Source organism: Typopeltis vanoorti, chromosome 21, assembly GCF_054136105.1.
Source record: "Typopeltis vanoorti isolate ZY-2024b chromosome 21, IOZ_Tvanoo_1.0, whole genome shotgun sequence".
Taxonomy (NCBI): Eukaryota; Metazoa; Arthropoda; class Arachnida; order Uropygi; family Thelyphonidae; genus Typopeltis; species Typopeltis vanoorti.
The window spans coordinates 65,097,893-65,114,281 of NC_143569.1; the positions used below are offsets into that span (position 1 = coordinate 65,097,893).

The 16,389-nt window shown below is 36.6% G+C and overlaps 1 protein-coding gene across 1 annotated transcript in view; it reads left to right on the forward strand.

Annotated features, from left to right (window-relative positions):
* The window catches only part of LOC150094927 (uncharacterized), a 259,949-nt gene that overhangs the window by 50,923 nt on the left and 192,637 nt on the right, over positions 1–16,389 (forward strand). The window contains exon 2 of the mRNA XM_090411150.1: positions 3,049–3,140. Coding sequence (XP_090267276.1) covers positions 3,049–3,140 — 92 coding nt within the window. The remainder of the gene's footprint in view (positions 1–3,048; positions 3,141–16,389) is intronic.

The window sequence follows — 16,389 nt, forward strand, 5'->3', positions numbered from 1 at the left end:
CTTAACCCAATCTGTCCAAGTCGTCCTGCAAGATTTTGACATCTTCTGCATTCACTATTGCCCTGCCCAGCTTTGCATCATCAGCGAACAAATGAACCGTTCCTCTTAGATACTTCCCTATACCGTTAATGAACAAATTAAACAGCAGTGGTCCAAGAACAGAACCCTGCGGCACACCACTAGTCACAGGCCATCTTTTGGATTCTACTTCTGAATAAACTACTCTCTGATATCTCTCCATCAACCACCCACCTATCCATCTCACCAACCCTATATCCATTCCCATATCTTGTAGTTTACGGATTAGAATTCCATGTAGTATCCTGTCAAATGCCTTAGCCATGTCCAGCAGTATCACTGTAAACCCATTACCCTTATGCAGTTCAGCCATCACTGTGTTATAAAACTAGACCAAGTTACTGAGGCATGATCTACCCTTTACAAGGCCATGCTGTCCCCCGTACAGTATCTCATTTTCATCAATCCATTCCTGTATTTTTCCCTTGACAATGACTCCTGATATGCTGATTGGTCAGTAATTTGCAACAGTAGTCTTGGATCCTCCTTTATGCAGTGGAACAATTTTCCCCTCTTTCCACACCTTCGGGAATAAACCAGACCCGAGACTCAGATTAAACAACATGGTCAAGGGCACTGATAATTCTTTAGACTCTTCATGTAAGACCCGTGCTGGTGTACCATCCAATCCCACAGATGTATTCACATTAAGGTTCTGTAATAGACTATTCACCTCCACTTCATTCATCACAATTTCCGTATAAACTAATGGTTCCTTCATTTTTTCAATGTCACCACCTGGATGATATACTCTTGCAAAGTGCTCGCTCAGTAATCGCACTATTTAACCCTTACTTAGTTTACTATTGACTGATTCAGTGACCTCCTTATCATTGTCATTCCTTAAAATCATTTTGCCATGTACAGTTTTTTTTTTTGCTTGCAGCATATTAAAAGAACTGTTTGGGATTCTCTTTAGCTTGCATAGCTGGTTTCCTTTCATAATCCGCTTTTGCTTTTTTTACCACACTCGTTACCCTTCTGGCCTGCACTTTATACCGTTTCTTTAAAAATTCCCTCCACAGTTTCTTTTTTTGCAGCTCAGGCTTAATGGTGTTATTCATCCATTTAACCCCTACCTGTTTTACTATTCGGACCCTAGGTATACAATCAGCCATAACCTCCTGTAAATGCTCCTTGACCACTTCCCATGCTCTATCGACATCCAGCCCTTGCAGTTGTACATGCCATGGCACTGACCCAAGCAATCTCCTAAGCTTGTCGTACTTGTCAGCACGGTAATTCCACATATTCCCTGTCTTAATCGAAAATTCCACACCTTTAACCACCTCCCAGATCAAGACCTTATGATTGCTCTCACCAATAGGTGGCAACATGGTCATATTCATTGCAGTCAAATTCTCAGATGCTATTACCAGGTCAAGCACTCTCACACCCCTAGTATTTTCAATTACATGCTGTCTCAGATAGTTATCCCGTAATAATTGAATAAAATCCTTTTCCTTCCTCACATGTGTCCTCTCCTCCTTCCAATCAATGTTACCATAGTTGAAATCCCCCATAATTATTACCCTCCTTCCACTCATTTCATCAATTTGTTTATGCATACTATCTCCACCATCTATTCCATCACCTGGTCTATAGCAACACCCAACTGTATATTTTATTCTGCCAGTCTCAATCTCACACCAAATAGCCTCAAATGAGCTCCTTTCACTATCCTGCAATACAACTTCAATTCTCCTTGGTTGCAGTTCATCAGCTATCATCAATAACACTCCTCTCCCCATTTTATTCTCTGTGTCCCTCCTAAACACACTATAACCTACACATTCTATCCCACTAACTATATCATCTTCTGTCAGCCGTGTTTCACTAATTCCAATAACCTGTGGCCAGGAAGAGCCAATCAAGGCCAAAAATTCTTCCTTCTTGTTCCTAATACTCTTGGCATTAGTATACATGAAATGCAGAGGTCCCTTTGTCCACCCCTATCTTGATGCGTTATTCTAACTATCCCATTCCGATTTCTTGTCCTTAGTACTGGCTCGGGTACATTATATACATTCTTACACTCAACTGTCTCAATGATGTCTGCATATCCACTCCCCCCCCCCCCCTTGGTAGTTCTAGTTTCCCTGGTTCTGCACATCCATTTTCACTTCATTCAGCAACACTTTTTCCAGTTTCCTCACACCAAATCCATTCAAATGCAGGCCATCCGTCTTGTATAAATCCTTTCACCCATCAAACTCATTCCATACATCCATGAATTCCACACCACACCGTCTGCATAACCTGCGCATAAAGTCATTTGTGATTATGGCCCTCCTTCTAAACTCCTCTCTGTCATACCGCGGCAACAGACTCACCATCCTAACTCTGTCATTCTTTTCTTTCGCTACCTTTAACAATACTTTCAAGTCCTCTCTCATAAAAAATTTATCTCCTTTCAATTCATTCGTACCCACCACAACTATCAATTCTTTCATCATCTGTTTTTGCACTCTAATACTCTCACTTACATCCTTAAACTTTGCACCCGGTAAGTACGATTTAGTTAAACTCCCATCTATCACTCCTCTTAATAACAAGTCCCCATACAACACTCTTTCTTTTATTTCAGACACTCTCCCACTCTTACGCTTAATTTTCCTTTCAAACACTTGTTTATTTCCATTAGCCGAGTCACTCTGGAAAGAGTTTTGCAGGTGCTCTGATTGCCGCTGTGCATTTTGTATCACTGCGCGCAACCTAGCGATCTCACTCCCTACAAATAATTCCTCATTTTTTTCATCATTTAAATCATTTTCTTTCTCTGTATAGTTGCTTTCACTCTCTCTTTGATGTTCATTTAACTATTTTTACCAGATGCATATATCCTACAGTGAGTTAGTAAGAAGGTATCCTCTGTGCTGAAAAGCTTGCAGTAGCTTAAATGTGATCATATTAGATTTTTTCAATGCTTTTAAAAATGGGAAATTTCAGATTTATTTTTTGGTATTTCAGCCATAAGCAGTTCAGAAATTTGATAAAGAAGCAAAGGAGAAAACTTAAAAGGAAAACTCTAGCGATAGCTCGAGATGAAAGAGTGAAAAAAGGTATGGATTTTTTCTTTTTTTACTTCTGATTCATAATAAAAAATTCAAGTTCATACATAAACAGTACTAGCATTGAATATGAATTGCATTTGCTGCTTACACTTTTGAGTGTTTCGATATTTTTAGCATAAAATACAACATAACAGCTTATGAACAGGTGGTTTAGAAAAAAAATCCATGTTTGTCTCTATCAGGTTTGATTGTTATAGCAAAAACAGCTATGGCTGTAAGATCTGTGTAGTATGTCTAAAAAATTGTTTTTCCAGTTTCTTTGTTTTGCAGAAGAACATCTTCACATGGTCCACATGGTTAGTCTAGTGGCTATGCACTTCGCAACCATATGCCTGGGGAAGGAGTGTCCTAGGTTCGATTTCTGTCGACAACATGAGGAGCTTAAGAATCTTCCTCAGCAATAGCCAAGTTAGCCAGTCTTGGACATGGACAGCAGAGTTTTTTTCCACCAGTTTATCTGGGGGTTTTCATCCAAAACAAGCAGGCAAACTGGCCCCAGGCTACAGTCATCAGATATAGTACAGCAAGGAAGGCAACAGGAAACCACCTTACTCATAATCATTTCCCTAGTATGGTAGCATATAGCTACCCCCACCAGCCATATGGCTGAGGGAATAGAATGGAATCTTCATGAGGCCTTTAATGGTATCCAGATTACCTAATGCTAAGTCCACCCACAATACTAATATATGATTGGTTTATAACCTTTATGGATGGGATTCGCTTTAAAAAAAATAAAGAAACCTCCTTTATATTACTTTTATTTAGAAAAAGGAAGTTTCTTTCTTTTCTTGTATTTTAAAAATATTATATAGAAAAACCTGAATATATGGCTGCTGATTAGTGTAGCCAGCAACCCACATATATGTTAGTTCTAACTAACTTTTTTTTTAAAAAATCAGTGGCCATTTAGTCTCTACTCTTAACTGACCCATATTTTATTGCCTAAAATAGTATGAGTTCTGTGGTTGATTTTCTTGATTTGCAGAATTAAAAAACTCAAGTTTCTGTTAGGGAAAAACTATTTGCTCATGCCAAAGATTGACTAACTCAGAAACCATCCAAAAAAGTCCTAGAAAAGTTCCTCTAGTTTGTAACTACAGTCAAACTTAGAATGGTTTTTCTTCTGGCAGCCTAGCACTATGGAAGCAAATGCCATTTCCACAGAGCAGCGACAGGCACCCTTCTTCATATATTATTACAAAGTAATTGACTTTTGCATTCTGAATGGATCCATTGTAGTTGACTGCCATTGTTCTGTTGAAGATTCCTTTCAAGAATTTCATTATGATGACCATGAACTATATGTATACACTTCGGATTCTATATAATATGCATTATGTGAATCAGTGTACTTTTACTTTTTCATTAATACCTTAAATAAATCCATAAAATTAATATCTGATTTTTCAGATATTTCAAAACAGTTGAAATATCTGCAAAATCAAAGTAGCTATCACGTTTTGCTTTATATATTATTCAATTGTCAGATGGAGAGGACCAATGATGTCATATGATATGGTGGCAACTCGGAAAAAAGTTGAAAAACATTTAGATTAGAATCATTATAATGAAATATTTAGGGAAAATAAATAATTCTTTCTCAACTTTTCAAGTTTTAATATCCACTATCAATGGTCAAATTCTGCCTGTTCCATCACTGGGTAAAAAATAAGCTAATTACCACTGTCCACTGCATATCAATTTTAGGTTACCATATTGCAATTTAAATAGTTACCTCACGATACAACTTAGCTATCCAAGTTAAATGATACATGCATATCCTAATCCTCTCATTACAATATTTAAGTTACTAAAAGGATTTTACAGGACTGATACAGATGAAATTTAAGGGAGTCGTCCCTGAAAATTGAGTAAGAGTATGATCAGCAAGAACATGGAATAAGATTTTTATCTTGGAGAGGCAAATGAGTGGAATGGGTTGTCAGAATCCATTGTGAGTGCTTTGTCTGTGAAACCATTCAATGAGAGGTTTGATATATATTGAGTAGATTTCCTGTAATGAACCTTCACACTCCATACAGTTCCGACAATAATAATATTTATAAACAGACACGCAACAGTACTATCATGTTCTGCACTGTCAAATTAGATAATCACTAATTATATGAAGAGCCAAAGGCTTCAATTCGCTGACGTGAAATTATTTAAGTTAAGGGATATTACATCCCATATTGTTTCATAGCCGAATAAGAAACTCAAAGAATTTCATGCCGAATATAGAAACTATATAAAGTTCAGCGAGTCCAAGCGTAAGCAAATACCTGGATAGTGCAACACATATAACCCATTTGGTAGTGCAACACTGAGGCAACTCATAGCAAGGGTGGAGCTAGCTCTGATCACTGTTCTTGGTATTTACTCATAATGTGAAACCCAGCTCCCAGGAGCTGTACTACTGTTCTACATTATGAGAGAAGGTCACTACCCAGACCGGTTTCAACCTTTATTGAGGTCTCATCAGCAAGTAGGGAGACCTAGTTAATACCAAGTTTGTTGCGAACAGAACTTACATACTCTGCTATAAGAATTGCCAAGAAGGTGTCCTAATAAATTACTAATTATATGAAGAGCCAAAGGCTTCGATTTGGAGACGTGAAATTATTTAAGTTAAGGGATATTACATCCATATTGTTTCATAGCCGAATAAGAAACTCAAAGAGTTTCATGCCGAATATAGAAACTATGTAAAGTTCGGCGAGTCCAAGCGTAAGCAAATACCTGGATAGTGCAACACATATAACCCATTTGGTAGTGCAACACTGAGGCAACTCATAGCAAGGGTGGAGCAAGCTCCGATCACTGTTCGTGGTATTTACTCATAATGTGAAACCCAGCTCCTAAGCGCTGTATTACTGTTCTACATTATGAGAGAAGGTCACTACCCAAACTGGTTTCAAACTTTATTGAGGTCTCATCAGTGAGTAGGTAGACCTAGTTTGTAGCGAGCAGAACTTACATACCCTGCTATAAGAATTGCCAAGAAGGTGTCTTAATAAATTACTAATTATATGAAGAGCCAAAGGCTTCAATTCGGCGACATGAAATTATTTAAGTTAAGGGATATTACATTCCATATTGTCTACCTACTCACTGATGAGAACTCAATAAAGGTTGAAACCAGTCTGGGTAGTGACCTTCTCTCATAATGTAGAACAGTAGTACAGCTCCTAGGAGCTGGGTTTCACATTATGAGTAAATACCGAGAACAATGATTGGAGCTTGCTCCACCCTTGCTATGAGTTGCCTCAGTATTGCACTACCAAATGGGTTATATGTGTTGCACTATCCAGCTATTTGCTTACGCTTGCACTCGCCGAACTTTATATAGTTTCTATATTCAGCATGAAACTTTGAGTTTCTTATTCGGCTATGAAACAATATGGGATGTAATATCCCTTAACTTAAATAATTTCACGTCGCTGAATTGAAGCCCTTGGCTCTTCATATAATTAGTAATTTATTAGGACACCTTCTTGGCAATTCTTGTAGCAGGGTATGTAAGTTCTGCTCGCTACAAACTAGGTATTAACTAGGTCTACCTACTCACTTTATTACTCACTACCTACTCTACCTATGAGAACAGGTTGAGGATTTGTGGGTTGCAAAAATTGGTTGATAGGCGGAGGAGGGGAGATATGATTGAGACATTCAAATTACTGAAGGGTTTCTATAAAATTAATTCAGAAGATATTTTTGAGAACAGGGCTGGTTGTGGGAGGACTAGGGGACATCCATGGAAACTGGGCAAAAGTGTGGTTAGTAAAGGTGTTAGAGCTGGGTTCTTTACTTTTAGAGTAGTGAATGAGTTTAAGGCGAGGTATGATAGATACTGTATGAATGTCGAATAGTTGTGATGAATATGATTTGGGGCCTCCCTCGATGAGTTTAATGACTCCCTGGAGTTGCCCGTAATAATAATAATAATATAACTGACTCCATTTATTTTATTACAAAATTTACTTCTACTTAGATAAATATTAGATTATAAGATATCTCTCATTGTTATCCATTTACATTAGCTTCTCTTGCTTCAAATATTGTTTCCCAGTTAATACTTTTTAATTTTCTTAATGCCATCAAAGTTAGCTTTTTTGAAATTTCACCCTTGATGTTTTCAATTTTCATTTTCTTCATAGTCTCAATTCCCCTTCCAAGGTCTAATAATTGCAGAATTCTTCTGTAGTCACAGCTGGATCATACAAAATTGTTCCAGACAAACTGGATATGATTGATTTGTTTCTGTTGTCCTTAAATAGCTTTTCAGATTTTTAGCATTCCTTGCTAGTTGTAATTTAAATTTTGTTTCGCAATCTTTAATTTGCTGTCACAGAGGGCTTTTAAGTAGTTAATATGGTCCATCATTAGTTTCTCTGATGTTATTATCAAATCCAATGTCTTATTACATGTAATAAGTTCTTGTATCATAATCATAATAACTTTCTTGCCTAGTTCATGAATTTAAAAAGATATCTAAACTAATATATATATATATTTACTAAACATGACTTGTGCAACTAATCTTGAAAGTTTAAAAAATCATAAAATTTCTTCAATTCATATTTTTGTATTTAGCATATAGTAGATCTTGCTGAGAAAGATGTCATTGGAAATATGATGGACATTGTAAGTGACACTGATGTAGTGAAAGTGGGATAGAATGAATGTAAAATGACAGTGTTGAATGGAATAATGGATTCGAGGAACATATGAAACTGGAGCAATAGAATAACAAATGAGGAGTGGTAGGAAAAAAGATGTGAAAATAGGCAAGGATATGAAATGAATTGAGGGGTACAGAGTAATATTGAAAATTTGGAGAAGTTGGCTATTCAAAGAGCTGAGAATATCCTTAATTTGTTTGATTAATTAGAGTCAGATAAAAAGGATAGTCCAGAAGAGTGAAAGAAGGGAATAATAGTATCACTTAAGGAATAATATGAGTCATTGGTAGAGGATACATTAAAGAGGCTGATTAGAGGTAGAATGCAACTTGAAATTTTTAAAATAGAAATCTTTCTATAGAGAAAAACGTGGGTCTCTTAAAGAGAAATCTTGCTGTAAATAATCCAGTTACATTTTTATAATAGGATGACAGGTGTGTATTAGATGTAGTGGAATTAAAGGCTCATGATTATGTTTAATGGAATGAATATAGCACAGAGAAATAATTAAGCGTAGGTTTAACAATTCCTGTATTTTGTCTGTTTCGCAGAGACATCTTCAGGGATACAGTATTAAAATTGTACTAATACATACAAAAATTCATCAGGAAGTGGAAGAAGTTAGACTATAAGCCTAAAGTGGTGTAAGGAGTGCCATTTATGGATGCTGTTGCCTAACCTTAGTTGTAAGGAGGCAGGCCTAAGAGTTAATGTTTCCCAAATCTTGAAAAGTTTAACACAGCCATACTTATTTAGATTAGGTGTTTTTTTTTTAAATCTGCTGCTCATTCTAAAAAAAAAAAAAAAAAAAATCTTTCAAGTTTGTATTTGCTGTTGAAAGTTTTTTTCACTTGGTTATAAATTAAATTAAATATTGAATATCATCCCCCTTTTTCCTGTTTGCCAGTATCTACAGTCTACAAATTCTCTCCATCTCTCTCTCCATAATCAGCAATCCAAAATCTTAATATCATTTTTAATGCTCTCTTTTGCGCGCTCTCTCTCTCTCTCTCTCTCTCTCTCCACCTCACACATTACCACAGATACCAGGAGACAAGATCTGTTCACAATAGTTCAAGTGATGTCTTATCAAGGCTTTATAAAGAAGCAAAATTACTTATCTTTACATGTTAAGGTTTGTTTCTGCATTGCAGTTATCTGATTTGTATTTGCAATCTTTGCTATATGATCTTTGAACTTCAAATTCTTGTCTACTAACACCAGAATCCTTAGCCTGATTAGTTTCTTCTAGCATAATCTCACCAATATAATATGACATTGGATATCTCATCACACCAAAGTGCATGACTTTATATTTACTAACATTGAACTGATAGCCAATTTCACATACCCACAATTACAGCCTATTCAAATCATTCTGTAAGTATTGCATATCACTTGCACTGCTGATTACCCTGCCTTCTTTGCATCATCAGCAAATAGCAGTATATCCCATATCAAATCCATCCCAATGTCATTAATGTGTAGATTGAATAACAATGGACCATGGACTGATCCTTGTGGTACACCACTGGTTACCTTAAATCGTGCAGACTTACATCTACTGTATACCCTTTTTGATATCTATCATAGTGTATCCATTCTCTTTGTCTAACTCAACAGTAACATTATTGTAGAATATGAGCAAGTTGCTGAAACATAACACCTTCCCTTAGTTGAGTCTTTGTCTGCTACCATGCATTCTTTCCACTCCTGTGGAATCTTCCCTGTTCTGAGACTCAAATTATACTGTTTGGTCAAAGGAATATCCAGATGCTAAAAGAGGATTCAGCTGAAAGCTGAACCTTCTTTTATCATCCATTCTGATATTCCATTAGCCCCCATTGCCAAATTGTTATTCAGTTTGTGCAACAGCTCTAGTACCTTCTCCTCATACACCTGAGTATCTATATCCAGCGAAGTAGTAACAGTGAGTGCAATGTTGCATACACCAGGCTTGATAACTTTAAGCAAAATCGATTCCCATTAGGTGAACAGTCTCTTCTGCATCTGTCACCTGCATCGGGTAGAGTTATTCTTTCATACTAATTATTTCTTTTACTTGTAGCATAATGATAGAATTCTTTTAGGTTTTCTTTTTAACTTGCAGAGCCAGTTTCTTTTCATACTCAGTTGTGACTTCTGGCCTGCTGCTTATAATTACACAGGCCTGCAAAATTTGAGTCATGAAAAGTTGTCTGGAAACTATTAACTGTTTTTGATTTATTTTTGACTGCTGATTTTGAATATCTCTTCCATTTTTCTCTATCATGTAAAGAATTTTCACAAAATGGATCTCAATATTACAGTAAAATAGCTTTAAAATGCATTATATTAAGTAAAATAACAGTTTAAAATTTTCCGTGGGGTGTTTAAGGGTCAAAGCTGTATAACTGAGAGGAGAACTCCACATAGCCTTTAAAGGAATGCAGAGAACCAACCAGGGATTCTGACCAAATGTCCAATCAACACCCTCTCGTGGTACACCCTGTTAGGTATCTACCTGCATACTGAACGAACGAGGATGGGCTGGCAATTTGGGATTTAGCTGACCAAATTGTATTCCTATTGGCTTAAACCAATATAGAAAATGATGGTAAAACATGACAAAATTTCATGCCGGCTGGGGCATAAATGACTAAAGTTCAACTAAAGAATCACACAAGAAAACGTGTCTGTGACAACAGGAAAGTCATGATCTTGGCAAATCAGATTCAAAGTAGCCACCTGCACTTTTATCTGCATTCCTTCCTCCCTTTCCTGTTAAGAATGAGAAGTTTTATGGAAATTTCTTTATTTACCATAAAAAGGCACTTCAAAAAAAAGCACTTATACAACTAATTATCTGTAAATATAGGAGAATAAAAATAAATACCAGTGCACTGAATTTAAATCCAAATACTACTAATAAAAACTATAAAATTAGAAATTGGGTGAAATTGGTGGGTGATGGAATTTTTTTACTATTTTTTCTGAATTCAGCACCTAAAATCTATAAGAATCAATTATTACTTCTCAGACGACTTTTCCTTAAAATGCCTTTTTATGATAAATAAAGAGATTCCTAATAAAAAGATATGGAAGTAATATCATGTGCATAAGGATTATGTCTGTGTTATTATAACAGACATAATCTTTATGCACACAATGTTACTTCCATATCTTTTTATTAGGAATCTCTTGCTTAAGATGATTACACATCTACTGCATTTCACACCCATTCTTTGAATAAATAGGATAGGAAATTCTGATATTGCATCATTTAAATATTTTTAAAAATTTTCCTTTCTAAAGTTGCTTATACATTTCTTTCTTACCACCCTCTACATACCTGCCCTATAGCAACATCCAACTAAATATCTCTTCCTGTCAATCCCCACCTCACACCACATTGCCTCAAAACCATGCCCACTATTTCTCTTTCATTATGTGGACATAATTCCCCTGGTATCATCAGCAGCACTCCTTCTCCCTTCTTGACCTCTCTATCTTTGCAAAAAACACTGTATGTTCCATTTCTATTCCTGTTAGGATATCATCTTCATTCAATCACATTTCACTTATCCCAACAATTTTGGGGTGAATAAGCTCGATAAGTGAAAAAATTTCATCTCCCTTATTTCTGATACTCCTAGCATTTGTAAATAAACACATCAATTCACTTTTAGGTTCACAAAAATCACAACTACTTGTTGGTTGTGATTTTCCCACCACCCATATATCCACTCAGATGATAGCTGAAAAACTACAACCAGTAGAATTAGAAATTAAAGAAGATTTTAGGTTGGGGGGGGGAATGGTTCGTTTGAGGCTGTCTGGTGTGAGATAGAGGCCAATAGGACAAAATACATTGTTGGTTGCTAGACTAGGAGATCCACAGGAAGATGCAGATACGATGTATCAACATATTAGCACAAATGAGTGCAAGCTAAACAATTATTATGGAAGACTTCAACTAGTGGAACATAGATTGGAGGGAGGATAATGGGCATGGCAGGATGGAAGCAGAATTTATACACTTGCTAAGGGATAATTACCTGAAACAACACGTGAGAGGAACAGGAGTTTGAGAGTGGCTGGATTTGGTAATAGTATCAAAAGATATATCCATAACCAAGGTAGACACTCTGCCTCCATTTGGGGAGAGTGACCATGCAGTCTTGTTCTGGGAAGTTGCCAAACATGTTGAATTCTCTATCAAGAAAGGGTTTATGTTGAACTATAAAGCTGGTAATTATGACAGACTTAGGAGGCATCTTGGAGCAGTGTCATGGCACGAGAAGCTACAAAGAAAGAATGCAAGTAGTGCATCGGAAGTTGTCAGAGATTGTTTGAGAAAAACAGTATCAGAGGGCATACTCAAGGTCAAGAGAACCAATTGGGAATTAGGTGGATGAGTAGATATATAAAGAGCTGCTACAAAAAAAAAAAAAAAGAACAACACTATGGAGGGAATATAAATTAAAAAGTGATTGCCATACTCATCAGCAGTACAAAGTGCAGGAAAGAAGGGATGAGAAAAAATTTGTTTAGCAGACCAAGCTAAATCCAAAAGGTTTTTTTTAATTTTTTATTATTATGTAGCAAGTAAGATGGAAAATGACTATGGTAGGATGACTAATCTATTCTGATGAAGGTGACACACAAAACAAATAGTTGAGTTTTTGAGTGATCATTTTGCGAAAGTGTATTAGTTTGTTTACAATTAATCATGTGACAGAGACTCATGTCAAAATTGAGGATGATAAACAGGAGTGTTCAGCATTTGAAAAAGATCAATGTGAATACAGCAGTGAGAGACTGGATAGCATGTTAGCCTGTGTACTACATGAATGTGTAAGAGAATTGGCATTGCCTCTGATGAAGTTGTTCAGTATGTCTTAGCTCTGGCAAGGTTCAAGGAAGTGGAAAGAGGGTAAAATATTCTATTATATAAAGGTGGTTTCAAGATACAGGTAGCAAACTACAAACCAATTAATATATCAGTAATGATTTTTAAAGTATTGAAAAGTTGGTTAAAGGTAAAAACCAACAGTGGAGAGATAGAGATACGATACTCTATAATGGGCAGCATGGCTTTGTAAAGGTTAGGTCCTGTCTTAGTAATTTATTCACATTTTATAATAAAGTGACAGTGAAATTGGATAAAGGAAATAGCTACTCCATGATACTGCTGGACTTTGCAAAGGCATTTGACAGAATACCACATGGAAAACTATTAGAAAAAGTGGAGCAAATGGGAATAGATATAAAACCAGTAGCATGGATAATGAGATGGCTGACAGACAGTAGAGAGTAGTATATGGTGGAGTGGAATCTAGGAGAATAAGGGAGACTAGTGGAGTAACTTGAGATTCTGCACTAGAGCCACTATTTAATTTGTATATCAATGATATAAGGAAAGATTTACGAGAGAATTATTATTATTATTATATTACCTCTCCTTGAACTCTTTAACAGATGTAGTGCTCACAACTGACTCTTGCAACCCAAACTCCTCTAAACTCTCTGTCCCCCCCCCCCCCAATCCCTAGCTTCATCTGTTTCCTGGAATGTAGTTCCATCGATGTGGTACACAACTTGTAATTGACTTATCCCAAAACTTTTGCCCATACTGACAGCCTAGTTAAATCATCCTGCAAACTCTTCACATTGCCTTGATTCACTCTGCTTAAATTTGCATTGTCAGCAAATAACTGAATATTTCCTTTCAGATTATTTCCTATATCATTTATATAAAAATTAAACAGTACTGGTACTATTACAGAAACTTGCACCACACCACTAGTCACCTGCTTTCACCTGGAGTCAGCTCCTCCATGTATCACTTTTTGATATTTGTCCAGCAACCACCCTCTAACCAGTTTCATAACATCCCCATTTGTTCTAATTTGCATAACAGAGTTCTATACAGTATTTGGTTAATATGCCTTTGCAAAATCCAGCAGAATCATTGTGTAGCCATTTCCTTTATCCATCTCACCTATCACTTTTATAAAAAGTTAGTAAATTATTAAGTCATGTTGCCCCTTGTAGAGTATCATATTCTTATCCACCCATTTCGACCAATTTTTATAGTACTACCACCACTCCTGAGATACTGATTGGTCTATAATTTGCATAAGGGAGGTTCTAAGACTGCAGTCTTAGAACCTCCCTTATGCAAGGAAATTATTTAACCTTCTTTCCACTCGCTCAGAACTTTACCAGAGCTGAGTCTTAAATTAAAGAGCCTAGTCAGAGGCATTGCCAGTTCTCTTTCATTTCTGTAAAATGTGAGCTGATATCCATCTAATCCCACAGTTGTATTTACATTGAGATTCTGCAATCTTCTAAGTACCTCCAATTCATCCACCTCTGTTCCCACATCAGTCTTTGTCACATATGTCACAGCATTAACTTCACTTGGATGATATACCCTTGCAAAGCAGTCACTCAGTAACTCAACTATTTTATCTGCTTCTGTCACCCTCGTGACCATCAGCACCCATTAAGGTTATTTTACCTCTTATTTAGCCACAATGAAAGAACTCTTTTGAATTTCCTTTGGCCTGCTTGACTAGTTTCTTCTCATTCCCATTTTGCCTTCCTTACCACACTGGTCACCTTTCTTGCAACCCTTGTACTCTTCATGAGGTTGCTGGTCACTTTTCTCCTTATATACCCTACATAGCATTTTCTTTTTCTGCAGCTCATGCTTAATGACATTACTCATCCTTAGGTATACAATTTAATATTGATTTCTCTAGATGCCCCCTTAATTATCTCCTATGCACTACTAATATCCTCTTTCAGACTTTTATGCCATGACAGCTTCAAGCTTCCTCCTAAGCTTTTCATAATCACCTGCCTTTGACGAAATATTCGTCATGTTTTACAGTCTCCCAAGTCAAGACCACATGGTCACTTTTTCCAGTTGGAGGTAATGTGACCACCTTGGTTATGAATAGCTCTTCTGATCCCATAACCAATTCTAATTCTCCTGCCCCTGATTCTCTGCCATTACATGCTGCCTCAAATAATTATTTCTCAGTAGGTGTATAAATTCTGCTTCCTTTTTACTAGGTGATCTCTCTCTCTCTCTCTCTTCTTCTCAATTGTGAGCAAAGTAAATGATTGTCAGTTTAATGTTACAAAATGTAAGGTTATGCACTTCTGGTTGAAAACTTTGCATACTTGCATCACATTGATAGTACTGGATTGTAGGAAATTTTTGAGTGTATTAATGAGTTTAAGGAGAGGTATGATAGATAGCTTGGATGGTTTGGGTCTCCCTCGATGAGTCTTCAGACTCCATGAAGGTGCCAATATAATAATAATAATAATATTGGGCTGTGTAATTTGGAACACCTTTCTTTTTGTGACAACTATTTTTTTCTTAGGATATTTCCTTCTTCAGTAGTATATTTTTATATTCCAAGTACAGTGAAGCCTCAGCTAACAAATTTTTTGGCTAATGAAGATTTTTTTTCGCTGTTTTTCTGACTCGGCTAACGAATGTTTTAATGGATGCATGCACTAACATAAAGCAGCAAACATGAACGGTCAGGCCATTCCAGGAGCTTATCTTCTCCATCTGTATGTAAATGAGCTGACCACATCACATAGGGGAGATCCACCAACCCGACTGGGTTGTTTACGTTCGAGACAGTGAGAAGTGAAACATCTCATACCAGTGTCAGTATGGTGCACGTTCCGTGTAGCAGTGAATGGGAGAGGTAAGTGTGATAGCATTTATTCTTTACTTGGCTGAATTCTATTATGGGGGATTAATTTATAATTAGCAAATTCTATTCTTATCAAATTAAATAAATAATATGCTATATGTCATATTTCTTTTATATTTTTCAGAAAAAAAATGTTTAAAGTGAAAAAAATTTCTTGACAAATGCCCAAAAAAGTAAGCGACAAGTGAGAGAGAGGTATGGGAATGCTTGCAGACGAGAGGATGGGAACAGTAGGAGAAATGGAATGAGAGAGAGATATGGAAGTGCTAAAAGAGGAGAGAATGGAAACAGTAGGAGAGATGGAATGAGAGAGAGGTATGGGAATGCTAAAAGAGGAGAGGATGGAAACAGTAGGAGAGACGGAATGAGAGAGGAATATGGAAGTGCTAGAAGTGGAGAAAATGGAAACAGTAGGAGAGAGAGGTATGGGAATGCTAGAAGAGAGAATAGCAGTAGAGGAGAGGGAATGAGAAAGACCCTATGGGAATGAAAGAAGAGGAGAGAATGGAAACAATAGGAGAGAGGGAATGGTGAGAGGTATAATGTATGGCGAATCAATGATCCGTGGTGTTCAAGATAGGATGCATGAAGTGTTTGCATTTAAGAGAGGTGAAAGGGTGGATGAGATGATTGTGATAGTAGGAACAAATGACTTGAGTGGTAATGTAAGTCGTGCAGCGAGAGATATGAGATTCTTGCTTGAGGCTGTACGGAAGAAGACAGAGAGAGGAAAAATAGTGTGCGTTGCCTAGGTATGATAATGATGAGCTGAGCAGAAGAGCGGTGATATTGAATGGCATAATAGCGAGAATGTGTGACAAGAGA